Source organism: Physcomitrium patens, chromosome 11, assembly GCF_059467195.1.
Source record: "Physcomitrium patens ecotype Gransden chromosome 11, ASM5946719v1, whole genome shotgun sequence".
NCBI classification, from domain to species: domain Eukaryota; kingdom Viridiplantae; phylum Streptophyta; class Bryopsida; order Funariales; family Funariaceae; genus Physcomitrium; species Physcomitrium patens.
Window position 1 is genome coordinate 15,152,053 of NC_143420.1, and position 26,732 is coordinate 15,178,784.

At 37.4% G+C, this 26,732-nt stretch overlaps 2 protein-coding genes across 2 annotated transcripts; one reads left to right on the plus strand and one right to left on the minus strand.

Annotated features, from left to right (window-relative positions):
• Positions 1 to 10,110: 10,110 nt before the first annotated feature.
• Positions 10,111 to 17,727, minus strand: LOC112288246 (uncharacterized). The gene is made up of 14 exons (XM_024532250.3): positions 16,083 to 17,727; positions 15,448 to 15,557; positions 15,112 to 15,283; positions 14,885 to 14,988; positions 14,614 to 14,686; positions 14,223 to 14,361; positions 13,903 to 14,063; positions 13,685 to 13,809; positions 13,345 to 13,536; positions 12,217 to 13,203; positions 11,824 to 12,087; positions 11,485 to 11,613; positions 11,091 to 11,363; positions 10,111 to 10,991 (listed from the first exon to the last, which is right to left on the minus strand). The coding sequence occupies exons 1-14, from the start codon at positions 17,005 to 17,007 to the stop codon at positions 10,710 to 10,712; spliced, it is 3,936 nt and encodes a 1,311-aa protein (XP_024388018.1). The 5' UTR covers positions 17,008 to 17,727; the 3' UTR covers positions 10,111 to 10,709.
• A 1,468-nt stretch (positions 17,728 to 19,195) lies between these two features.
• Positions 19,196 to 26,086, plus strand: LOC112288839 (sodium/hydrogen exchanger 1). The gene is made up of 15 exons (XM_073537067.2): positions 19,196 to 19,532; positions 20,197 to 20,502; positions 21,501 to 21,606; positions 21,785 to 21,882; positions 22,196 to 22,255; positions 22,374 to 22,420; positions 22,627 to 22,821; positions 23,171 to 23,217; positions 23,377 to 23,443; positions 23,621 to 23,721; positions 24,015 to 24,116; positions 24,254 to 24,392; positions 24,616 to 24,678; positions 24,886 to 24,969; positions 25,271 to 26,086. Exons 1-15 carry the CDS (start codon positions 19,196 to 19,198, stop codon positions 25,634 to 25,636), a joined length of 2,118 nt encoding a protein of 705 aa, XP_073393168.1. The 3' UTR covers positions 25,637 to 26,086.
• Positions 26,087 to 26,732: the final 646 nt, after the last annotated feature.

The following is a 26,732-nucleotide window of genomic DNA, read 5'->3' on the forward strand; positions in this document are numbered from 1 at the left end:
TGCGGTAAATTTTAAACAAAGATTATGTCTTTAATAGTCTTATTTATAAACTACTTTTTTTTTTTTAAATAAAAAAATAAAAATCCTACAATTAGATTCTAGTGCAAGTATGAATCGAGGTGGTTTAATTTGTTTAATGCAATTCTGAAACCAAATCTTAATATGAATAAATTGTCTAAAACATAGTTTTACCTAAATATGTATTTTATAAACTAAAAATAGTCAAACCAAATCAAAGTACAAAATTCTAAATCATAAGTAACAAAAAAAAATTAACTGTGATTTATTACATAGATTAAAGAAAATAAAGATTGATGTCTATCCTAATCATAATGAAAACAAGTAGGGGTTATAATTTCTTTTTATTTTATTACATGGACAGTTCATGTGCCATACACCCCAAAAAATTAGTTTTGATTTTGAATCATGATTCTTGTTATATTTATTACTTTAATACCAATTTTTGTTGCATCCTCTTTAAATGTATTCTATGGCTCCACATTTTCTCAACCTTCAATTGTTTTTATTCATGCAAACCTTTATAAATTGTTTTAGGATAATAAAATATAAAACAGTATGCTTTAATATTGTTTATGTACATCAATTTCAAATATCTCATTTAAAACTAAACTAGTTATTTTTTGTGAGGTGTATATGTAAGAAGGTGTGGCACAAAAGTGTTTATGTGGTAAAAAGGATTGTCTATCTAGTGCTTTTGAAAATAATTTATGTCATTATGTGGTCATTGTATTTATTTTCTGGATTAGCAAAATTTAATCTTTTGTGCAAATTAGCTATAGGATAAGATATTTTTGTCTAATCATTTATTAAGTTTATTAAAATGTACTTCTCTAACTTTTAAAATTAATATTATGCGCATATTGATTGCAGTCTAAATTTCAAGTGCTTTAAAAAGATTAATCCAAAAGAAATATCCAAAATTCTATTGGAACAATGGTGAACTAAAGTTGTTGCAAACCTGGAAAATAAATTCTCTATCATTACTAGCCTTAATATGAAAAAAATATAGATCATGTATAATATTAAAAAATATATATTAATACTAGATAAGTTTTGGAATAATCAACCTACTTAGTAAAAATTTAATTTTTTAACTAAGTAGATTTTATATGACTACATGATTAGAAGACTTTATTACATTAATAATGTCTGCAAATGTTACTCGTTAGCTGATTACAATAAAATAGAACATAGTGACCAAAACTTATTCAAAAAAGATATTTGATCCTTTAAAGAAGCTTACCAATGTATATTTTGTTAGAAAAAAATTGTTAGAAAAACAATATGAAGGTTTTTAATTGAGAAATTGGCTTGTTTTATGTTATTATAGTGTTTAATATTTCAAAGATAAAAAAGCAATAAAGCTTGTTACATTCAATTTGAATTAAATATTCTCTAATTAATAATAATAGAGCATAAGGGATATTGTTTCTTTAAAACCTTGTCTTGATTGGACTTATTAAAAAGGACCTTACAATATTGCTTTGTTGAGTTATTGATAATAATAAAACACATTCACATTCAAAAACATATATTATTCAAAAATACTAGTTTTTTGGTTAAAATTTTAAAGAATTTGTAATTATGTTTAATCTTTTGTTAATCATAATAATTGATATAATATTACTTAAAATTGAAATAATATTGATGATAATTAGCTATTGCATTGTATATTGGAAAATAAATAATATTTTTTTCACACAATATAAGCTACATTTTAGCTCATTTTTAATTCTATATAAGTAGGTCTTTTACTTGTATAGAAGAAATTCTAAAAAAAGATACAACATATAATGTACTTTACTTTATTATTGTAATTAATTAATATTAATTAACAAAATTTGTGACATTAAACAAAAATAAACTCTTATATTTCCTTAATACCACATTGATCTTTAAGCATTTAGCATTGTTTTAAGTGACTATACTTCACAATAGAATAATAATTTGCATCACAATTTATATAATATATTAGACAACAAAAATCATAATAGATTTATTATTGATTAATAACTATATTTAATTTATTACATAAAAAAAAATCTATGAATATTATTCAAGATATTTTTACATGCAAAGCAACACCACAATTAAGTACTTTTGATAAAAAGAACTAATGTATAATAAAATGTTGTATATTTAATAGCATTAATTCAATGTTATGTAAGACTATAAAATTCTATTAGAAGTAGGTTAGACTCTCTATCAAATATAAACATAAATTATAATGATATGGATTAAATATATTCAATTAATAATATATATATATATATACACATACATACTATAAAGATTCTTTATTAGATTATCTATACTAACTTTGGATAATATCTTAGGCATAAAATAAAATCAAGCTCACAAAATAGCAAAGTCTTTTGATGGAGAATTAGATTTTGTGTGGATAATGATAAATTCCATTATTGTTGTATTAATATTAGAAATTTTAGTTTATGATAGAGATTCAAATGTATTATTTAATAGTAGTTAAATTAAGAATTTTGACTCAATAGATGTTCTTATTGCATCAAGATGTTAAATAATGATGTTTATAAGTATTGTTGTATTTAATTAATAATTAAATAATAAAATTATCTAATAACTAAAAAAAAGACTATTTTTGATGATAGAAACTGCAACATGATATTCTAATATTATCTAAAATCAAATATTAAGTAAACCATTTTATTAACAAGTATTAGAATTGCTAAGCCTTAGAATTATTTTCAAAAGTAATTATAAGAAAGTATTGTGTTTTCATGTAATGTAAAAAAATATTGCAAATTAATTTATAATATTTTAAAATAGAGATGAAATATTTGTATAAACTATTATTAATACACCTTACAAATTTATTTTGGTATGTTACTACTTTTTTTCTTCTCATGGATGAATTTGATTTTCCAAATATACAAATATAAAAAGATTTTCCTGATTATTATAAATTTCAAAGCAAATGAAAACCACCAAAATACCAATTAAGTATTTAATTAAGTGATTAATGAGATTTAATTTAGTTTCATATTTTAAAAAAAGCTTATAGATGACGATGAGACGAAATCTATAAAAACAAAAAGTAAAAACCTAGAATTTCTTTACAGCTCAACAGATTAATTAACATGTGATGTTTGATTAGTTCAAACTTTCTCAAATTCATGCACCACAGCTCGCCAGTTGCAGTATTCCATGACGAGATACAAGCGCTCGTCAGGCAGGCCACAGAATACAAGAACGAAACACTCCGTTTACAACAGTCGCACTATTTTTCTAGAGATGCAATGTCCTCCATTTCATAAACCCCTCGATTCAGTCTTCACAATGAAAACCATATTACTAGACAGGAGGGGCAAAAGCCTCATGCGTACGATGTCAGAAACAAACAACAACAATAAGCAAACAAGATTTGGAACCCAAGTAGAGTATTCCCATCATGGAAGTCCACTGCGATGGTGAAATATCAAAGAGAAACAAATCTAATGAAGTGAGACATATTCTATTCTGCGTCACCTGCACACGGATCATACATCGCTTGCCGCACAAACTGACCCCGAAGTCGTGGTCTTTGTTCTGCAAGCCTTTTCCTGATTTGCTATTGTACCCAATCCATGCACATGCATTGCTGTTAAAACACAAATACAATACTGGCCCTGCTTGATACTGTTATCACATTTTCTGTACCTGACCCGCATCATGTCCAATCACTAAGGAAATACAACGCTTCTGCAAATTGCACTGATATTCAATCACGACATCCGCACTCCACATAAATCCTGGCGGTACTCTACACACAGATCATTATATCAGTGAAAGAGATCTGTGAGGCGTATCGATGATATAGAAGGGCTGTGAGCGAGGTCTCTGAGGGATATGGATGATGCAGCTCGACAGCAGCGGTGTCGACAGCCACTGCAGCAGCGCGAGGGGGCTCACTCTACAGGATTTTGGTTTTGTCGTCGGGGCGAGATTGGAGTAGAGGGGTAGAATGACAGGATTGAGCAGGTGGTAGGCGAGGACTGCGCAGTGGCTAAGAAATGTTTTATAGATCAGTTGTGAGCGGCGGCCGTGGTTCTTGTGTCCTTTGGAAGCCCCGACACACATGATTCTAAAGGTACTACGCATGTGCTCGTTGGATCAGCATTGAATCCGTGCATTGCAACAAGCTGAATGTTGTGAATTGGATATTGTGAATTTGCTGCGTGAGTAGACTACCTTCTGGGCCCTTGATATGAACCCTTGATGTGAACGCTGGTTGTTGTTCTCCAGAGCCTCGATACGATTTGCACGAGTGCCCACTAAAGGCAGAATACGCCATCGAGGGTGAGTCGATTCATGGTTGGAGGGCCCTAGATTATCTTGGATCAGTCTCTTGGATATGTGAATTTTTGCGGTGGAATTTTTGTAACGTAGAGGCCGCTTGATGCTAGCTTCTGGACAGGCATCGGATCGTCGAACTCGGAGGCAAGACGAAATGTCGGCAATGATTCAAGTGACAGGCGGTCCAATCGATTAGGCAGCTTGGAGCACTAAACTTCGGACGAGCAGCTGTCAGTGCTGCACAGTTGGATTGCAGTGAATTTTTGTATTGCTGAAGCGTATCAAACTCTGGTTTCAACAAGCTAAAGATGGTCTAGATCAGAGTATGTAAGAGATCGGAACTGCTGGAGTGGAGGTCCTCAAGCTGGGGCTATTGTATCAACGTTGGCAATGTGGAGTGTGAGGTACGGGGTTGATTTTAACAATGAAAAAAACTAATAAAGAAACTAGTATTTATTATTATTATTATTATTTTGTTTGTTTGTGGGGGTGGCAAGATGATCTAACTTTTGATAGTGGTTATTCATTTGAATGTATTTAATTTTTTTAAATAATCAAGAGATGTCATAAAAGTTAGAATGAGGGTTATTTTAAATTAGAGATAGCTACATTTGCTAAGGGTTTGTAAGGAATAGGGTTTAGGGTTGGTTGATTAGGATTTTATTGTAATGTAAATATGTGATTTTTAAAATATCAAAGTAATGCAAAGTTTGTTATAATAAAAAGCATGCTTATCTCTTGATAAGAGACTTCTTATTGGTGTTCTATTTGAGTTTAAAAAGCATATTATTTAGAGCAGTAGACATTTGTTTGCTAGATATATAAATAAGGTTGCATCTTAAGATTGAAGTGGAATTAACATGCGCAATAAGTAATATTTGTGTAACAATATAAATTTGAAATTAGATGATTAGAATATATGTTAGAAATAAGATTTAAGTTTTGTTTATTCTTAAGAATATGAATTTAATATAGATGATATAAAAGTATATACTTGGTGTAGCAATGTAAATAGAGTGTGGAATAATTAGTTTGAAAAATATAGTAAATCTAATGTATAGTTGTAAATGGGTTGTAACAATGTACTTGGAATTTTTGTAGATAATTTAGCATGGTATATCTTTTAGAATTATCCAACAAATATTCATGAATGTCATAGAATACTTTATTCTGAATTTAGAAACAAAGATTTTTAATTGACATAAACTAATACAAAAATTATTTATAAAATAATAGCACAATATCAAATATCCAAGGTGTTGGTAAAGATGTTTGAAAAAATGTAAAATCTATAGTAGAGCATTGAAGGTTATATTAAAAAAGGACAACATATTGAATAGAAATCAATGTGTGAAACTATGTAAGAATACTGATTATGTTATAAAAGTATTTTATTATTTGATAACATGTAATAATGATATATTGGAATATGGGCTTCTACCAAATATGTTATATGTTGTGTTATACAAAGCTTATATATTAATAAAGAATTGTAGAAAACCAATATATTACAAAGCAACTATCTCTTAATTCAAGAATAAGGAGACATTTAGAAAATTACTTTGAGATTTCATATATTGTTGTGATATAATAATTGATATGCTTATAAAGTAATATCTCTACAATTAAAATAACAATTCAATTGCTACTTTTGATGTTGCAATCAATAATAAAATAAAAGGTGATGATAGACATCTTTTATAGAACTTAGATCATGCAAAGAAAAGATTATTTTTAAAACAATAGATTAACAAAGCATTTGTTAGAAAAATAAGAAGAATTGTATTGCATAGAAAGTAGAAAATTACTAAATTCATAAAATAGTTTATTACTTCTATTGTTGTAACATAATCTCTCGAATTACAAAGCAAAAAAAAATTCAAATGTATAAAAGAACTAGATATTTTGCAATTGTATTTCATCTTATAAGCATAAAAATTCTACAAAAATATTAAATAAATAAATTTCCATCAACTTACATCTCAAAATCCAATTATAATTTTAAGTTGTCAAAACTCAATATGTTCCATATCTTGTGGTTACTATTCTTTTTTGTTTCCATTCAAATCCCTTTCTCTTTTTAATCTTTGTAAAACTTGCTTCAAATACCTCTATTTTATTTTATTTTATTTTATTTTAAATATGCATTTATAACCTTGAAGCTTAATGATAGACTATTACAAGTTTTTTCAATCTTTTTGGCAACATCAAAGAGTTCATTAAGTAACTTGCCTTCATAATTACAAGAATGAGGCATAAACAACCTTAAATTTATTTCTTCATTAAGTTATTTATTATTTATTTTGTGCATTTCTATACCACAATGCATTGTGATTTTTTAACTTCAAGTTTTTTTAATTAATGTGCTACTAATACTTCCAATTAAAATATCCATATGCACAATATCTTTAATTTAACTATGATTCTTCACATTGTGAATAACTAATATTACTTTGTTTTTTGTTAAGAGTAATTCCAAATATTTTTGAACTTCCTTCATATCCTTTGGCTTTTCTTTTACTACAAATCGATCTAACATGTTTTAAGGAATTTTATAATAATTACTATTACTTTCAATGTACTCAACAAAGTATGAGACAACATATGTATGCTTCATATTGTTCAATGTGGCCTTTGTTAGAGTAATCTTATTTATTTCACCCATTCCAACATGATACAATGTTTGCACCTTATTTGTATATTTTTTTCATATTTACAATAAATATTGTACTATACCAAAATTTTCTTCATTAAGTATGTCAATTTATAAGTACAAATTAAATCATCTATTTATATGAAACATAAAATATATTTATGATATATACATAAATTATCTTTTATATATTAATTTTTAATATTTTAACTTTGATTTGCTACAAAAACTCTACCAAATATGTTTTTTTAATCACAATTAGTCTTTCACAAATATTTGCAAAGCTTGGCCATTGCAAAAAATATAAGCTCCAACATTCTCCAATAATCATAGTTAATCCATTATAATTTGAAGGTAACTTTAGTCTTTTACATTTTTTTTTAATATCTTTTTTTCCTAAATACCATCAAACAGATCTTTTTAAGAGAGAATCTTAATACATACAAATGCATGCAAATAAATACACATCTATTTTAAATAGACATATTATAATTGTTTAGAATTTGCTCTCTAATGCCTTGGGTGCTGTGTAATTTTTACTACCATAAATATGCTTATCCGTTATAGCTTTTGGATTGTTCTCAATTTCAATCTTAAATGTTTCAAAATCAATCACTCATACAATAGCATATTTTCTGATCTCAATTATGACTTTCTCTTCAATGATATTAAGCAAAATATTATCATGCTTTAAATCACAATATATAATATGCATGTTATTTAAGTAACATGTACCTTTTGAAATTTAATATGTGATATTAATAAAAAAAAATGTAAGTATATACTTTCTCCTAAAATCTCGCTTAAACTTAGTTGCATCAATTATATCTCTAAATACAAATATTTTCTTTTTTTCCTTAGGTGCATAACATTTTTCATTCACATTATTATAACTATTTATATTAAAATAATATTTTATTAAATTAAGATGGCTTAAACTTGCTAGAATAATCACATCTTTGATAAATAGAACATCAAATCCAACATCCATCTTCTTTTTGCATTCACAAGTCTTAACCACTTGAATTTGTAGACCACTCTGTAATTATTGTCTGGATGGAAGTCTTGTGTGGCAATTTTTAATTCATTGTATAAATAGATAGTGGGCTCAATGTCAAGGTTTTTAAATTCTAAAATACACACTCATATTATTGAATTAGAATATATATATATATATAATGATTAATTTTAAGTATTTTTTAAATAAAAATATTTTGATTTGTTGAACTTACTAAGATGAAACTCTAGTTGCAAATACTATTTGTACTTCTTGTTTTTAAAAAAGATTTTTTCGACCACCAATAGCATTATCAATACCATCACCACACTGGTACTAATTGATAAAATAATAATCTCTTTTTTTCATTCTTTTTTCTGCTTTTCTATACAAAAAATATAATTTTTAGTAAATTTTGTACATTACATGAGAAATAATCAATTGAACTCTCTACAAACATAAATTCTAAGTTTTAAACTAATATCTATGAATAACAATGAAGAAATCATATTTTGTAAAATAATATGGCAATTCACTACATAATTCACTTATAACTGTAAAACATAGGTGTGATACAACATTGGAAAATTCAACAATCATGTGCACAAAAACATCTTTTGGCATTATCAAAGTTGTTACTCTTATAGTATGGATTATTTTGCAACCTACTAATACCATCCATATCATAATATTTTCATAAGAATTGAAGACGTATATGCAAAAAAAAATTAATGTCACTTTTAAAAAACTTCAAAATCTAATATGAAATTATTTATTGTAAAGTGAAAGATTATAAAGAACTTACTTGATTTTAATACTTCTTTGCTTGATGTTGTCATTGGTATATATAATATGTTCAATATAATTACACTCTAAACTCAAGATTTTAAGAGTTCTACTTAAATATATATATATATATATATATATATATATAATAAAAATATAAGACATATTAAGGATTCTTGTAATATTATTGCCATCTAAGTAACTAATAAGATACTTAAACTAATGAAGTTCACTTTCAAAAGTTAATTAAAAATAAAAAATAATATAATATAATATAATATAATTATTATTGTAGTTTAGAAAGTAACTTCTGGCTATATAGCATTGCTATTCTATATATATATATATATATATATATATATAATGCATTAATGTCAAAACTTATATATTTAAATTTAACAATAACTTATATTTTCTCAAATAATTAGCCAGGTTTTTTTATCATTAGATAGCTTGGATATTAAAATTTATATAGTGTTGATATTTAATTTAATTTTTTTTATCTAAAACATCAATATGAAAATTAACATTCTTCACAGCCATACAGACATCTCTAAGTTGTACATTGTTTAATGTTATTCTAGTTTTTATTTCCTCAATAAGTATATGTATTAAATCACTTAGTTAATAAATTCCACAAATAATGTGATTATTTATATTTTCAAAAAATATATAGTTGTGACATTATTTTTAATTACTACATGTATTCAGACCTATTATTATTCTTCCACTTTCAAATAAAATATTTTGATTTTGTGAAAATAAAAGTTATTCCTTCTAAAATTAACTTTCAATAAGGTATTGTAGTGAATGTGAGGCTTGTCCTCAATTGTTTCCACAAGATTTTACTCATAAAACTTTCCTTTGTTTTATTCATGAAGCTTTCATAGTCTATTTGGTGTTATGGATATTCTAGGATATGCATTCGACACTACTTCTCTTCATGAGTGATTTGTGCAAGATTTGTATAATTGTAAACCTTTCTATATTTGGTAAGAAGTATATGCAAGAGTTGGGACAACTATTCCAGATATATCCATTCATTGACTCTTTTTCAAACTACGCCAGATTTATTCTTGATATCCATTACTAAGAATCAAAATTTTCATTACTGAAAGTCGTTTGAAATATCATATTCACATCCAACTAAAGCGTAGTAAGATGTTTCTGACTTACACACACCAATTATTATAGCCTCATATTATAGTCAAAAGAATAGTGTTTCCTCTCACATCACCAACCAATCCAAATTTCAATCATAGTGGTTTCAGTGGTTCAAAGTAGCAAACTGCACCGCACAGCATTGACATTGTACAAACCAAATCAGCGGACACGTGCAATATCAAATAAAAAAGTAATGAATCATGCAAGAACACATTACATGATTGGTTTATTATGCGCAATGACCTCCCAGTTCGCTCCTTTCAACCTCACCAGTACAGTCACCAGCTGAGAAAAACGCCGAAACTGTTTGTCTTCACTATTGTCCATGGATCCGGAAAGTGACGATCACTATATCAGGGTGAGTACACAGCAAGCGGCATCCGGAAGCTGCTGGGGATGTTTGTGCTGATACTTCGATTCGGTTCCTGCAATACAGCAGCATGCCAGCTTCCCTGTCTGCCAGCCAAACTCAATAATATACACTGAAATAACCCGACTGTCTCGACAGGAACTCTTGGATTGTTGCAGCTCGCGGAGCCGAGCAGCTGCAGTCAATGGTGTGGTAGCACTGTAGTCGAAGTCTGGCCGTCGCCAGTTGCTACAATTCGCCGAGACTGTGATCTACACCTGAGCACTCGCAGCCACCAGATCAGTCGAGTCTGTAAGTTGACAGTCAGACTGCGTCTGTCTGTCAGTGTGCCTGTCTGTTTGTGAGTCAATCAATCCGCAGGACCACCAGCTCTGTGCAGAGAAGCACGCTACTGGTGTCAACTGGTGTTATGAGATGGAGTTCCTCCATCTTTGAACCGACGTCAGCGAATGTGACCGCCTGCGCTGATCGGCACCAGGAATGGACCTGGAAGGAAAAGAGGACTCGCGGGTACCATCGCCGAATTCTAGGTTGGTGGGTGCGGTGGATCCGTCGTCCTTGTGATGATACTCATACTCCTGTTTGGAAGAGTGAAACAGGTTGGGACGCTTCAGAGAGCTGCTCATCTTTCGCCACCCTGATGTCCACGCCGAAGAAGAGGATGGTTTTGGTTTCGGCTTCCTTTCGACCTGCGCATGATCCCACCAGTGCAGGGAGTATCGGTATGGGTTTCGTTGCAATGTCTCAGAACTGATGCCAAAATTAGAAGATGTAGACGGAGTGCTCACCTGTTGGAGCAGGAAACCGTGTTCGAGATCGGCGTATTTGGCTTTCATCCTCTCCATGTCTTGTTTGAGGTACTTGATGTCCTGTCGAGCGGCGAGCCAGCTCTCGTGAAGAGAAAGCCCATCTACGGCATCTGAATCGTACAGCCTGCCACCCATGCTTTTCTCCCCGACCTGGAAATCTGAAATGGAAGGATGCCCGCTACCATCGTGTGATTTCTTAGGAGTGTTTCCTGTGATTGAGTTACGAAGCTTGATTTGTTCACTGAACAATACCTGGAGGCGACACCGCAGGGCCACTCAGCATTGTGGACAGCATCGAAAGCAGAGCAGCTAGCCTTACATGATTCTAAATAGAAATCAGATAATCAGAACGCTGCAGTAAAAGGAGTTATACCTGAACAACGACCCGAAGAGGAAGACGTTCATTCTGTGCAGCGTGCAGACACGCTTCCAGGGAAAGTCGCTGACAATCCATCACACGACACAGTTTCTTGCGCTCGTGCTCTGTCATGGTGGGATGGGCCTGTACAAACACGGAAAAAGGAGAAGTTAATGAAGAGCATACCCTATACCTTCTGGTAGACTGCATTTCTACGCAACCATCATCTGCCCACAGTTGATATTGTTGTGACGTTAAGGCCACAATGTACCTTGGCAGTGCCCAGCAAGGTTGACAATGAAAACACAGTATTTCCATCAGAGCAGTGAAAGGTAGAGCAATAGTAGGGCATGCCTTAAGATATGTATCAACCGCTCTATACAATCCATCATCTGTCGACCGCGAGAATTGGGGCACTGACTCTGCGAAGTTCTGAAATCTCGCCAGTGGAAGGTTCGCGTCCCTTGCGACTTCGGCGAGGTACGCGTCCATAAGCTTAGCAACTTTGCTTTTGCTTATATTCGGAGTTGGCGGCGGTTTACTGACGACATTCTCGAAGATGGAAAGTTGCTTGTCATACTTCACGCTTGCCTTCGGACTGGCCACACCAGTCTGGTCCTGAAGTAGAACATGATCTGATCAACAGGGCGATTCGTTCGGAATTTTCTCATAATGTGAACGATTCGTTAGACATGATACGGACACGACTTAAAACTTGGGGGTGGAGTTCAAAGAATAGCAACAGACCTTGAGCAGGAATTGCTCGAGAATGCGTTGGACAACATCGAGATCATACATCGTCAGACTAGCTGGATGAGAAGAAGGAATGAGAAGATCGCTAAATGATGCATGCTCCAGCTGCAAACCCACACGTCTCTCTAGATCTTCTCGGCAGGGAGCACGAGCGCCAAACTCACATGCTGCTCGCAGCAACCTCAACAAAAAGCTGCAGGAAACGGCGTCCTGCTGCGGCGGCAATATGGACGCCACGCCTTCCACCAATGCTCGATTTTCGGCTTGGTCCAGGCTCTGCCAATAATTCTGTTCGTCTCGAAGTACAATTTCCTTCCCAGTCAGATGATGTCCTGGAATGTCCCTGTTCGGCTCTTGATGATGCTTCCGGTTTTTCTTTCCAACTCCAGGAATCCATCGAGTGCCATACTGTGCAATTGCCGAGCCCACCAGTGTATACGCCATACCTTTGGCTGTCATAGCGCTTATTACTTTCCTAAAGGCACTGAAATTTAGCTGAATCACGTCCTCTACCCACCAGTCATGAGGGACGTGCTGCGTCGTCGTCGGCACATAGGAGGTGCTCGTGAACGAATGCTTGATCCCTTGCTGATCGGTGTAAGCCTTCCATGCCACACTTTCACTAAGCCGTTTCACAAGCTCCGTCTCTTCAGCCCATGGGAGCAATCTCTGACATGACTGCAACACCGTAATGGAGTCTTTCCACGATGCTAAGATGACGTAACTTAGATACTGTTCAGTCCTCGAGACAAGATTTCCCTTCTCCAAACTCTCCGTCATCTCCAGATACTCGGCTGCGCATCGGAGCGCAGCCAAGTTGTGCGGGGTCAGCTCCGCCAGCTTTCCATAGCAGAATTTCATGCAAAGCTCAAATGCTTCTGCTCCGCCTGGCATTTGCGGTAGCTTGATGTGGTCTTTGTTTATGTCTCGCGACTCGAAGACCAAGCGATTGAGTCGTCCGCTCCGAGATAGTAGAGGAAACTGAGAAAGAGGTTGATGAATAATACAAATGCATTAGGCCATCTCCAGGAATGGTAGGTCCGCACAGTTCAGAATCCCGACTTATTAAAAACGACGACATGCGCTCATCAATCCTACATGTAAACAATACATGAAAATCACCTTGTGCAGGTGAAATCGAAAGTCAGCCACTTCCACCAATAAATTACTTTGGAGCTCTGTGGCAGCAAGCTTGCACACGCAGATCATTGATGCTGGAGCAGCCTGGAGAACCGTGATAAGTTGTCTTCTAGACTCGCGTGATGCGCGATCACCTCCTCTTCGCCTTGTTTCCTCAGGGTTAGCTGCAGCATTCTACACAGGGCACCTACTCGATTAATTCTCTAGATCAACAAAACAGGTTCATAAATGTAACTAGAAATCTCTTGATCATGAAATTTGATCACATGATTATCTAGAACAGCAAACAGTTACATTGAGGTAACTTGAAGTTTAGATTTACCGCAAAAAGTAGTGACGTAAGATTCAACTTGGGGTGAACCAGAAGATCTATAATTCTAGGGAGCGGGTAAATAGTACCCCCGCCACCTTGGATCAGGATTGTGGTAATATCCAAAGGATCTACTCCTGCATCGTATTCCACCACATCAGAGATGTTAATTCATGCATTCATACTTCAGCGAAAACCCATACCAACTTTTATAAATGGACAGAAATTACCTGCAGATTCCAAAAAGTTAGCACGCATGTGCGGTTTACTTGGATTGGGGGCCACCCGAGCACGCCATGCTTGAACCGTTCCTTCCTTATTGAGCGTAATCACCATGTTGAGCATTGAGAGCCAAGAGACTGAAATGATAGGACTTGTGCCTGTTGAGATGCTGTCCAACACCCAAATGGATTAGTGGTTCGAAAACCTCTGATTAGTCAAGAACTTTCGTGAACCAAAACTGTTAGAATTCGAGATATAAATCTTGCAGAACAGAATAGTGAGCAGGTTGAATTTCGAGAGGTAGACATCAACTTCAGGGATATCTTACATGCCAATCAAACTTGGCCGACTTGGAGCTGAGACATCCCACGCCAAGAGAGATCCACTTCGCTCACCAACAAAGACCCAGTCTAATGTTGGATGGAATGCAAATGCTCCTGCTCCTGATAACTTCACGGTAGGATCAACTGCATGACCAAGAAAGGAACTCAATACAATACCAGTGAACTCGCCAGAGCTTGCGAAACAATCGAGGCCGGGACGCGTGTCAAGTGAAAAACTCCGCTACTCATCAAATTAAATAGATGTGAACCGAAGAAGACTTGCAAAAGCTTAGACAGAAAGTACAAATTCATCACAAATAATTGACTTAGAGGCTTCCTGTAAAGACGAGCTCACGGATGATGTGAGGCATACCCAACAGAGATATCTAAACTTACTTTGCAAGGTGTATAAGACAGCAAAATTTTGAATGTTGTACGCTAGGACTATCCCATCCGAGTATGCCACATACTGTAAACGCAAAATTAAACCAAAGAATCAGTTTTCGGTTCTGTTTGTCAATAAAGTTAGACTTCAAAGCGTAGACACTTTTGGATGGGTTTGGCAGATCAAGAAGCAATTCTACAAAGGTACAAATTGACTTAAGGTTGGGTTGAATTTGCTTATTCCAACGTAAAATTGGGATTGTCCACGTGAAGAAAGAAATACCAGTACTGGGTGCCGAGGGTGACAAGCAAGCTGCGTTATAGGCTTCTTCAAGTCCATCTTCACTTTGGTAGGGGACTTGACGTTTTCAATGTCTATGCCAACAACTGCTCCATACAAAACCACCAGAAAAATCAGCTTCACAGCCAAAACGATGAGTTAATTGAAATAACTTTTACAGGCACAATGACCAAAAAGTATGAGCAATTCTGGTGCACGGAAAAGCATACCGCTAACACTCAATCGGCGATGAGCAACGAAAAACAACCAAGGTTTGACAGGTGTAAGTGCTATGTGAACTTCAGAAAAGCCTCCATTTGCATTCTCAGATTTTCTATCTGCTGACGGGTAGAGTATGTGAGTTCGTTCTGTGTCCAGGTCCCATGATTTGATAGTCCAATCCTACACCGCCAAAGCAATTTTACCGGAACGCCTTTCAGAAGTCATTCCAAGCATTGTAATTAAAAAAATAACTCACGAACTCGATCCTGAAGAGTTAGAAAGCATTCCTGCACCGACTTGCAAGCCAGGCGTGAGAAAAGCAGAACAGTTATGGTTGAGCTCACCTCAAGTACTGCAACAATGACATGACCTCCAGCGGGACTGTAAGCCAATCGCACCACCGCTGCCCCTATATTCATGCTTGACAACCTGCTTCCGGTCAGTGCATCAAACTCTGCAAAAAAAAAGCATTCGTTTTCAACCGAGTTTGCACTTCCAGCAGTAAGAAATGTGTTATGTTGTGTTCAAAACCGTTTTTAAGAGGAAACTGAGAATCTAGTTTTTTTTAATCATGATACGTTCACGTGCTCGCTTCGCTCACAGAATTACAAGACATTATGTGTTCAATGCAACGGACCCGATAGCCTGTCTCAGGACTATCCAAACAAGATGACTGATTGGGTGTCCCTCAGAATCTAAACAGCAAAATCTACGTCTACAAATCTACGTCAAATCTTGTGATTCAGTACGATTGACGAGCATATCCATGCTTACATCCAAACTTCAACAAGGAGACTGCGGGTATCCCAAGTTACAGCTAACATAAATTCGGAGCCTAATTAGGAAACCAACGCTAGGTAACTTCGGTGCTGGATGCTTTAAATGCGCAATACGCTCTCAAATGTTGGAACATAGTTTGCACGTCAGCCTGTGCATTTCTAGGCTAAAGGACATTGTTGCAAAGAGGAAGATACCTCACCTATGATATTCCTGCCCACGGCTACGGCAATCAACGGCAATGTGGGATGAAACGCAGCACAATGAGGCTGCGCAGCTGGGGTGCCGGACCGCTGTGCCGGCTGCAGATCCAAGTGCTGCGTAGCCGTCCACTTCATTTGCACGCCTCCGCCCAGGCTCAGTATCATCCGTGAATGCAGGCTGGGATCATGCACCCCATCTTCCCAGGGTGTGTTCACGATCTTCGGCGCCGTGTCCTCGCCCTCGAATTTCTCTCCTGCTGAATCCATAACCTTCAGGACTCGACTTGGATGCTGGTGTTCCAAAGGAATATGCCGCCCCTCGATTTTACCTCGTGTTGAATCGACGGATTCTCTTGAGTTCCGATTCGACTGCTGATGTTCTGCATGAGTATGCCGGCTCTCAAATCTGTTCCCTGTTGAATCCACTGATTCTCTCGAGTCTCTTGAGTTCCGACTCGGTGATTGATGTTCCGCAGAAACATACCGGGCCTCGAATTTCCCTCCTGAAGAATCCACATCTTTAAGGTTCCGACTCAGCTGTGAGAATTCTGAGATGGTTTGGCGGCCCTCAAATTTCACCCCTGCCTCCACATCTTTCGTCCGATTCAACTGTGAATATTCCAGCGTAGTATGGCGGCCCACATTCTCCCCTGTGTCTGCATCTCTCAACCTACTCAACTGCTGGTGTTCCAACGTAATGTGACGGGTAACGTTACGGATTCTCGGAGTAGGGGTGCTACTCAAATTACCCGGCGCTCGTTCAGATTCTCCTCGCTCCGGACTCCGGGCCTTCAAAGACCGCGTCTTCCTAACCAACGGCGCCCGCGCGCCGTTGCCGATACTCCCGTCCCTGTCCCTGCTTGGCAATACCCGATCCCCATGACCAACACTCTTCGACAACAGCGACATGGGCTTCGCGACCATGATACTAGATGTTCAGCATCTCTCAACCTCAAGTTCCTCAGCCTAAGTATGGCACTCTAGTCCCAAATGCCAACGTTCACTACCACCTCCTCACCATTCCCCCGATCTCTCAACGACGCTAAACTCGGACAACCTTCCGGATTAGTTTCTCATACCGCCACCTCCACTATCGCTCCTCACACCCTGAACCCTTTGGCTTGTTGAATGTCGTAAACCTTCTCATACACGATGCTTCGACACGAGTCCATGCAGGAATAGATCCGACTCATGTAAAACAGCATAGGCATAATGCATCTGTGAATGCAGTCTCCTCTCCGCACCTAATCGATCAAACCCGGACGTCGAGCTCACCACAGCCACTACATCTTCTTCCTCTCCCTCCTCGTCTCCGATCTGCGTCACCAATCCACCCGTTCCAAACGTATCTTCACCGAAACCATCACATTATACTTCTGACCCGAAACTCAATCTCAATGCGCTCGCTCCAACTAGACAACAACGGATCCGCCAAAAACCCGACTGAATAGTTTATAACTACTAGCTCTCTGTCTCGGACACGCGCGCTCAAGCTACACCATTATTCTCTCGAAAGTGCCCCCGACTGAGCCCCCAGAGACCCTGAGTTTGGCGCGACAATTGAAAAGAATACCCTCCGCCATCGCGCATTGCAGTTGCAGGGTCTCTCCCCTCCCCAACGGCGTTCCGCATGCGACGGAAGGGAAACGAGGAGGAGGGGTAGCGGGGTGAGGAATTCAAGTCAACAGTACAAAGCCCTATGTCATGGAATTGTCGCGACACTGTTTTCCGGGTCTCATCAACTGCTTCGCGCTCCCGGCGCCCGCGCCCGCGCGGCCTCCCACCTCACGCGGCAGCCCGCTTCTCCACTGAGAGGGACTTTCCTATTGTTGGGCTCTGACTGGAACCAAGCGTGACTCTCCATCTAAGCTGAGTCGCCGCCATCGAGGTTGTGTCTCAGTGGGGGGAAAGGGGACCAAGGGGCGGATGAATGCGTCGATTATATGAATGATAAGATTCCGGACGAATTATATGTTTTCGGATGAATGATGAGTTCTCCGGATGAACAATTACGTATTCAAAGTATTGGTGAGTCGATGGATGATCATTCATCCCGTTCGCGGCTTTGGGGCCTATTCGTCACATTTTTAATATTTGAAACTTTCAAAGGGTGCTTCGTGAATTAGTTGGTTTGTAATGAGAAAATTATCGACTCAAAAATAGGTAGATATGGGTGATAAGTTGTGAGGAACTGATAATAGAGTGGAATGTGGGCTTTTGTTACAATTTTTTCCCAAAAATACTTATTGGTATGCGAGAATTAAGTTAGTAATGTGAAGATCTAAATCTATGAAAGGTATCTTTGCTCATTCAAATCAAGGCCTGTTTGGGCAGTATTTTTATTCTTGGTTTTACTGGATTTTTCTCCTAATTTGTAATTATAACTTTTGAAACTTAATTTTTTTCGAAAACTCTTTAAATGGTACAATGTTTAAAATTCTAAGGGTGTGTTATTATATCCATTGCTGATTAGTTCTGGTTTTAAATTTTTACACACATATATTTTTTAAAATCCTTTTTGGATTTTTTACACATAATTTATCTTTAGTCGAACTAATGTTTTATTTTGTAGTTGTACAACTTTTGACCAAATTATAGATTTGGAGTGAAAAATATATTAAAAAATTATACCAATTTGCTTTGCCTATGCCAAAATAATAACATTGATAAGAATATTATTAAAATCTGCCATACAAATCCAAAGAGATGAGAAAAATAAAACGAAACTTTATGATTAAATTATTCATACATGAGAAAACTTCTTCAACCAACTTTTTTGAATTGATACTGTATCTAACTTTCTGATAAAAAAAACAAAGGACAAGTTATGCGCGTGAGATATTTAGTATCCATTCATCGACACCGTTCGTTGTCGGATGAACGCAGTTATTTCACGAATGGATATCATCTATTTTTATTTCATCCCATTAACCGGATGAAAATCCATTCGACGACGTCCGTTTCACGACATCGCCAGCGTCCATTCACGAACGGGAGGGATGTGCTTCGGAAGTCCAACTACATGTAGTCCGGCAGCGCTTGCGTGGCAGGGAGGTGGTCAGGTAGGCGGGGGTCGGCGAAGAGTTCAAGGCACGGCTATAGGGGCACGGGTATGGGGGCGGCGGAGGGGCGGAAGGAAGGGAAGAATAGGCAGTGGCCAGTGTTTCTATTGCTGCCGTATTGTGACGCTGCGTTGCGGCGCTGGCTGTGTGCCAAAGCAAGCTCTCACTTGGGTTCAAATTCGGAGACAAGGACCCGGACCAGGTCCCCCTCACACATATCGACGTCGAATTCCATCTCCCGGACTCGCCCCGCTCTCTCTCCCTTTTTGAATTTCAAATCTGGTGACGACCGGATTTTGGGGTCGCGTGGGGGTGTGCAGGATGGTGTGAGTCAAGGTTTCTGCGACGAGACGCTGCGAGAATCTTTGTCTTGGCGGTCAATCGGAGGTTTGTGACGGTGATTATTGGTTTCGATTTTGTTTGTTTGTTTGTTTGTTTGTTTGTTTGTTTTGTTTTGTTTTGTTTTTGTTTTTGTTTTTTTTTTTTTTTTTTCTGAATTTGGAACTAGGCTTTTTCTTCGCGTTCTTGCCGTTCAGATCATTCGATGGTGCCAATTCGTTTGATGGTTTTGATTTTGGTTTCTGTAAGGGGTGACTGGTGTGAGGAGCGTAGCAGCGCTTCTTGTGTTACTGTTAGAATCTGTTGTGCTTCCTTTCGATTAGGCAGCAAAGCTTTGCATCAATTGTAGATTGTGTCGTGAAAGTTAGTTGAGGTTGTGATGTTGCATGTTTTTTTACGTTGTGTGTTGAAGGTCCAGTTTTGTTCGATCTTGTTGTAAGTCGTCTTAGAGAGTTAGGGGTTGTTTCTTAGATGTCGTGAATTATACCTCAACGGTTTTTTTGTTGATGTCGAATTGGCTAGTATTCTGTAACCTAACCGGAGAGTATGATTTTTTTTGCAATTTAGCAGTTTTAAATCTGTGTGTTGCTCTGTAGCATCCAAGGAAGTGTCGCGTATGTGTCCGTATGCTTATGGCATGGCAATTCCTTATATTTCTATACTTACCCTCTTACTGGTAACAATGACTAACATAAAGGACTTCCTTGAGCAGGGGAGTCAAATGTGTGGAAGTGGAGGAGTCGTCTGTTACTCTCTTATTTTCGTTTGAGACGGGTTGTCTCTTCACCCTGTAATTTGCAAGACTCTGAAACGCAATTGGAGCAATATGGCGATGAGGGCGCTCCCCGTGGGCTCCCTGCACTCTATTATGGCAGCAGTTGGGATAGTCGACTCCGGAAACCATATGGCTGTGGTCGCCGTTTCCTTGTTCGTGACCTTGCTCTGCGCTTGCATTGTGCTGGGTCACATGATGGAGGAGTTTCAGTATATCAGCGAATCAGTCACCGCCATCTTTCTTGTAAGATTACTAGCAAGATGTGGATGCCAATTCTGTTGATCTGTTGAGCTTATTGTTGAGCTTGCAGCCTTCATTGTACTATCCTTCCGAGGTAGGTTATATCGAAGTGTGGAAATCTATTTCGGTAATCATATGTTCAGCTATTATGATTCGCACCCGAACTACGATTGCATTTTCTGCCCTAAATCACGAAATAGCATAGAAACTAGCGAACGTCTAAAGGCCCTCCATCGAGTGGTTTATGATCACGTCTGCGACGCAATTTTTTCTTCACCGGCGGTAACCTGTAAAGGTTAATACTTTTATATACATCAAGTAATCACCTTCAGGTTCTGTAGTATTCATGGACATGTGGGATGATTGAATCGTAAATCTGCATTATCCGGCCCTTTCAGCTGTCCTCTCTACACCACTCATATTCTACAGTCTTTCTCTAGTTCTCCGCAGTAATATATTTCCCACAGAAACGCCTGTTGTCGCTGATCATGAAATTAGCCTTTTGTAGAGAAGGGTTTCCTTATCGAATGAGGTGCTCATCAAGCGCTTAGTGCTTCTCCTTAAACTGCTCGTACTTCATTTCAGAGCTTAAATTCAGCAGTAGTACTTGCTATGAGAAAGACATCGCTTCATCACATGCTTTTCAACTGATCAGGCGTTTTCCATTTGTACCCGGCGAAGTGATATTAAGGACTATCATAGTCTGCCTCTCCATTTTTATTATCTGAAAAGGTTTTTGCTGCCTGTATATGCAATTGAGTTTTGTTTTGATGTGCATTAGAATTCTTTGTAGATTCTTCTCAGGGAGGATTTCAGTTTTGAAAGGCTTGTCGTGCGCTTGGAACTTTGATGTAAGAGATGCTTTTGTTGCTATCGATGACTTTACCTGCATTCTTCGGTTCTTTGTTCCCAAGGTGTAGATAACTTGGTAGGACCAAAGAAGACACTTGTCGTTTTCTATTTAAACAAGTATTCATCAATGCTGCAGGGTTTCTGTACAGGGATCGTTGTGCTGGTCACAAGCAGTGGAGCGAGCTCTCACGTTCTTCAATTTAATGAGGAGCTGTTTTTTATATATTTACTACCTCCTATTATTTTCAATGCTGGGTACGTTTTGCCCCGTCGGAGTTCAGATTTGCCTTTGAATTCACCGAACTTCTCTTGAGTAGTACATGTTTTCAATGACTAGGTTTCTTGCGGTGTGTGTGTGTGTGTCTGCATATATAGGATGACGCTATTATTCCCTCCCCATGTTCTACTGCTGAACACGTGATTGCGTGTACAGTTTCCAGGTCAAGAAGAAGTCGTTCTTCCGGAACTTTGTTGCCATTATGCTTTTTGGAGTAATTGGAGTTTTTATCTCTGTTGCTATTATTACAGCGGGTAGGTAGTTAATACCTCTGTAGCATAAGTTGAGCGAGGTTTACCCTTTACAAGAGTTTTTGGAAGGAGGCTTTGCTCATGCATGCTCAATTTGGAGGCAGCTGTGTTCTGCATGGATTTTATAATGTGTCTACGTTCGGTAGAAATCTGATTTTGTTGTCTGTTTTGTTTGCATCCGATTTGCGTTTGTTGTGTCAGTTGCGGCATTCGTTGGGCAGTCATGCATATGCCATGCTTTGGTAGGTCATGTAAACGGCAAGGAGAACAGTCCGAGTCATGGTGTATTGAAATCAATCTTCCTTTTCGTGTGCAGGTTGCAAGTTCATGTTTCCGAAGTTAGGACTGGAGAAACTGGTGATCGGCGATTACCTTGGTATGAACATCTTCCTTGCTAATCAGACTCTCTTGAAGTCTTGCTGCACAAAAATGTTTTCTGAGCCTTCCTTCACCTTACATCACGAGGACTGATTCGACTAATGTTACTATTGCAGCTCTTGGGACCATTTTCTCTGCAACGGACTCAGTTTGCGTCCTGCAAGTGGGTTGCTTTCTTTATCACCCTCATTGGAGCTGTTCTTTGCGAAGTTCATGGATATCTGTTAGAAAGTGATTGAGGAGTCGCCAATTTTTCATGAATTGATGGAGGTATTGCATTGCAGAAATTTACAAATAAGTATTCTTCTGATTTCTTGGTAGCTATGAGGTGTTGAGCTGGCCTTGTTGACGTCTTATTTTTTCATGCAGGTTCTTAATCAAGACGATTCACCTCTGCTGTATAGTCTTGTGTTCGGAGAAGGAGTTGTGAACGATGCTACCTCGGTAGTCTTATTCCGGGCTGTGCAGAAATTAGCTTTGAAACATTTCACGGGTATGGAGGTGCTTCAAATTTGTGGAAGCTTCTTGCAGCTCTTCTTCTCCAGTACTGTCCTGGGTGTTGCGGTGAGTGTATATTTCTTTATTGATTATGTCGCACATTCTGCGTTCCTGATTTGATTATGCGTGTTAAATGTCGATTGGCGATTTCTGAATGAGAAACATCATCCCAAAGCTTGAGCTGTCCGTAAATGACTCAATTGGGTTGATTCCCAGTTCAATAGTGGTTAATTTCGACCTGTTGGGGGGCAACAGCATTGAATGTTGTTCGCCGGGATGTAGTTTTGACACAGGTCGATGTACCCATGTCGTTTGCCGTCTATTAAGTTGATACTTTGTTAGATACGTAGCCAGTTAATCTGTTCCCTGAAATCTTTAAATTCCTGACAAGTGTCCCTTTGTTGTTTTTTCGCAGATTGGATTATTAAGTGCTTACATTATCAAGACTCTTTATCTTGCAAGGTCTCTGCTGTTCTTGGGTAGTCGTCTTTAGCTGAATTTGACAACCTTAGTACCTCTCTGATATGTGCCCTAAAGTTCTTACTAGAGCAGAACTAGTCTAAGGTCTTCACCTTGTTACCTGTTTATTTGATCAAAGACTACCGGTGCATTTTGCTGCAGGCATTCTACCGACCGTGAAATTGCACTAATGACAATCATGGCTTATCTGTCATACATCTTGGCCGAGGTCCCCCTTCCTCTCTCTCTCTCTCGACTATATGCATTGTTTGGATTAAAGAGTCTATTAGTTTCTTTTTAATTTCAATTCTATTTCAGCAGCGTTGTTGAAATTTAGTCGCTGATGTCTATTATTTTATTCCCTGCACGATGAACTCATTTCGTGTTTTCTGTGTATTGCATGCAGCTTTTCTACCTGAGTGGAATTCTTACCGTCTTCTTTTGTGGCATTGTAATGTCACACTACACCTGGCATAACGTCACTGAAAGCTCACGAGTAACTACCAAGTAGGCATCTCTTCTTTCAGTTGGGATGTCCTTTTCATCTAACAGAATTTTTATCTGTTGAATAGGCCACGTACAAGCAGCTCAAGATTTAGTCTATTTGCGCACGAAGCATCTGAGTAGTTATGTAATTTCATCCATGGTCACGGCATATCAGATTTATTTGCCACTGATAATTTGACTTAGACAAACAAGGCCATCTTAAAACAGTTAGTATTAGTTGTGTAATTTGGTTAAAGATCCTTCTTGCATTTTTGGAAGTCGTGGTACTGACTCAGTGCTGGGGGTACCGACAGGCATGGATTTGCAACCATGTCTTTTATTGCAGAGACGTTCATCTTCTTATACGTGGGAATGGATGCGTTGGACGTGGATAAATGGAATATGGTTCAAATAACGTGAGCCGATTTCTTTGGCTTTTATCTACTGGTTTTGGTTCACTTAATATTCTATTCGTTATTTTTGTCGGTTTTGTATGTTTTTTCGTTTTTCGAGATTTTGCTAATCACTTCCTCATTTTATTTTGGACATTCAGTGCAGGAAATTACTTCGGCCTCTTTATGACTCTCATAGTTTTAATCTTGGTCGGTCGAGCTGCTTTTGTGTTCCCGCTGTCTGCACTCTCCAACTATATGCGCAAGAGCAGTGATACGAAGATAACTTTCCGACAGCAGGTAATTTCCTCTTCGTACAATGTAATGTGTTAAGATTTTTCCGACTAGGTTTTCGCCTTATGCTGGACCTCATCGTGACTTGTCTAGTGCAGTGACTTTGTTTGTCGGTACCGTCGATGCTGTAGTTGCTCATGTTCAAACCAAGCTTATTGCATTTCTCTATGGTGTAATTTGGCTACCTGAAAGTGCTGAGTTTATCTATTTGTGGACCGCCATTCTACAGATTATGATCTGGTGGGCTGGATTGATGAGAGGAGCAGTGTCCATTGCCTTGGCATTTAATCAGGTTCGTATTTCTTTAATTCTTTGGTAGCAAGCGGTGCCCTACATGCGAGTCCCGCACTTGAAGCTTGTGTTAACTGTAACTTGATACTCTTAGTGTGTTTATAATCGCAGAAACGTCAGATTCTCTTGGACAAAATGCTTTCACGATGATTTTATTGCTCTTATGCTAATATCTGGAGTTCTGTTTTGTGATGTACTCCTTTAACAGTTTACGAGTTCTGGAGATGCAAAGAGTCCAGAGTATGCGGCAGCCATCACCATCACAATCGGCATTGTTCTGTTTAGCCTGACGGTAACACATGCTTTAACTCATGGCTCTTTCAGCGGATATACCTTATGCTGTTTCTATTCATACCAAATCGCACATTGAAGACATTTAGCTTTTATGCACAACACTAAAATAGTGTGAACCTAAGGATTACATGGACCTTGAAGTGTGGTTTTGAAACACCGGGATAATAGCTACTATGTTTCACTTCAAGTACAGCAGCGTTTTAAAACTGCTTTAATTTGCATTTTTGAGAAGTTTTCGTGCAGCGCTTTTCTCATATCCTGTCTGATGATGTAATTACTCACTATTAGTTTTGTTCCAGGTCTTCGGGACGGCCACAAAGCCATTGATGCACTGGGTGCTCCTTCCGACTTCAAGATCAGAATTAGGCGAATCTGAGCCAAACACCCCCAAGGATTTCGCTTTTGCTGATTTCCATGTTCCTCTACTGTTGGGATCCAGCCAGCAAACTGGGAGCCCCCATCCCGGCCCACGAAGAAGCTCGTTGGCTGTGCTTCTGTCTGCTCCCAGTAACATCATTCACGATGGATGGAGATCCTTTGATGATGGCTATATGCGACCTTTGTTTGGTGGCCGAGGTTTTGTACCCTACAACACCGACGTCCTAACAAACGCGGAGGATGATGCGGCGTATCCATTTCACTCCCCCTTTCACAGTCGCTCTTAATTTGCTTGACGTGGTGTGAATTCGGTGGTTTAGCCCTTCCTCATTTGCGTATCGCTCTCATCTGATCATGGAGGGATATGAAGCACATTCCCAATTGTGTTGTTGCTGAGTTGATTGTTTGAAACTAGTAATTGTTGAAACATATTTTGAAACACGTAGGAGCAGTATCTATTTCAACATGATTTGAACATATGACTTTATATCATTCTTTGTGAGTGGGAATTCGTATATCTTAGAGACATGTTTTCAGCTTGTCAACATTGTGTTTCCGGAGGTAGTGCCTATAAAAGCAAGAGGTTTAGTTCAGCTTGGTAAAATTTTAAAACAATATTTGAAGCGATTCTGTAAGTAGAAAAGTAGTTAGACATTTATGATTGTACAGGTTGTATGAGCTAGTTTGCGATTGTACTTTTATCTATTTAAATTACATGGAAGTTGGTTTTCACTCTTTATTGAGGTGTATCTCTTATCCTTTAGTATAGAAGTTTTCGGGATTCAAATTTGATTATGTGAGAATCATGTTTGTATGGTTCATTTGAACTTGATTCAATTGAAAATTATAGCCATTTCATGTGAGTAGTTTCTTTCCTCTGCAGAAAGGAGATTAAAATTTAACAGAATTGGAATATGGCTCTGTTATTGTACGAAGTCAAATTGGGTTCCGTGTTTAAAATTGTTGAGGTGACTTTGAATTGGAAGTTGCTTTTCCAAGCTTTTCGTTTTGGTTCTTTTTTTACTATTTATTTTCCTATTCATATTTCTGTTCTCTGTGAATTTGTTGTTACACATATACATTTATTAGAATGATTCTTAAAATCCTTTATTTTTCATACTAGCGTGCACATTCTGTAAATTTAACAATACTTAAACATGGTGTTTTTAAAGAAAAAATAAACCCATCATTTGTTTGTCAAATTAAAAGTAAATAGCTAAGTTTATTTTTAGAGACAAGTAAAATCATTAACTCCAAAAATCAACACTAAATTGAAAAAGTAAACATGATTGCCATCGTAATGATGAATTCACAACACTTTGGTCATTATGTTCATTGCTGTAATACCCAAGTTTCAAATTTGTTATATCATGCTTCAAAATA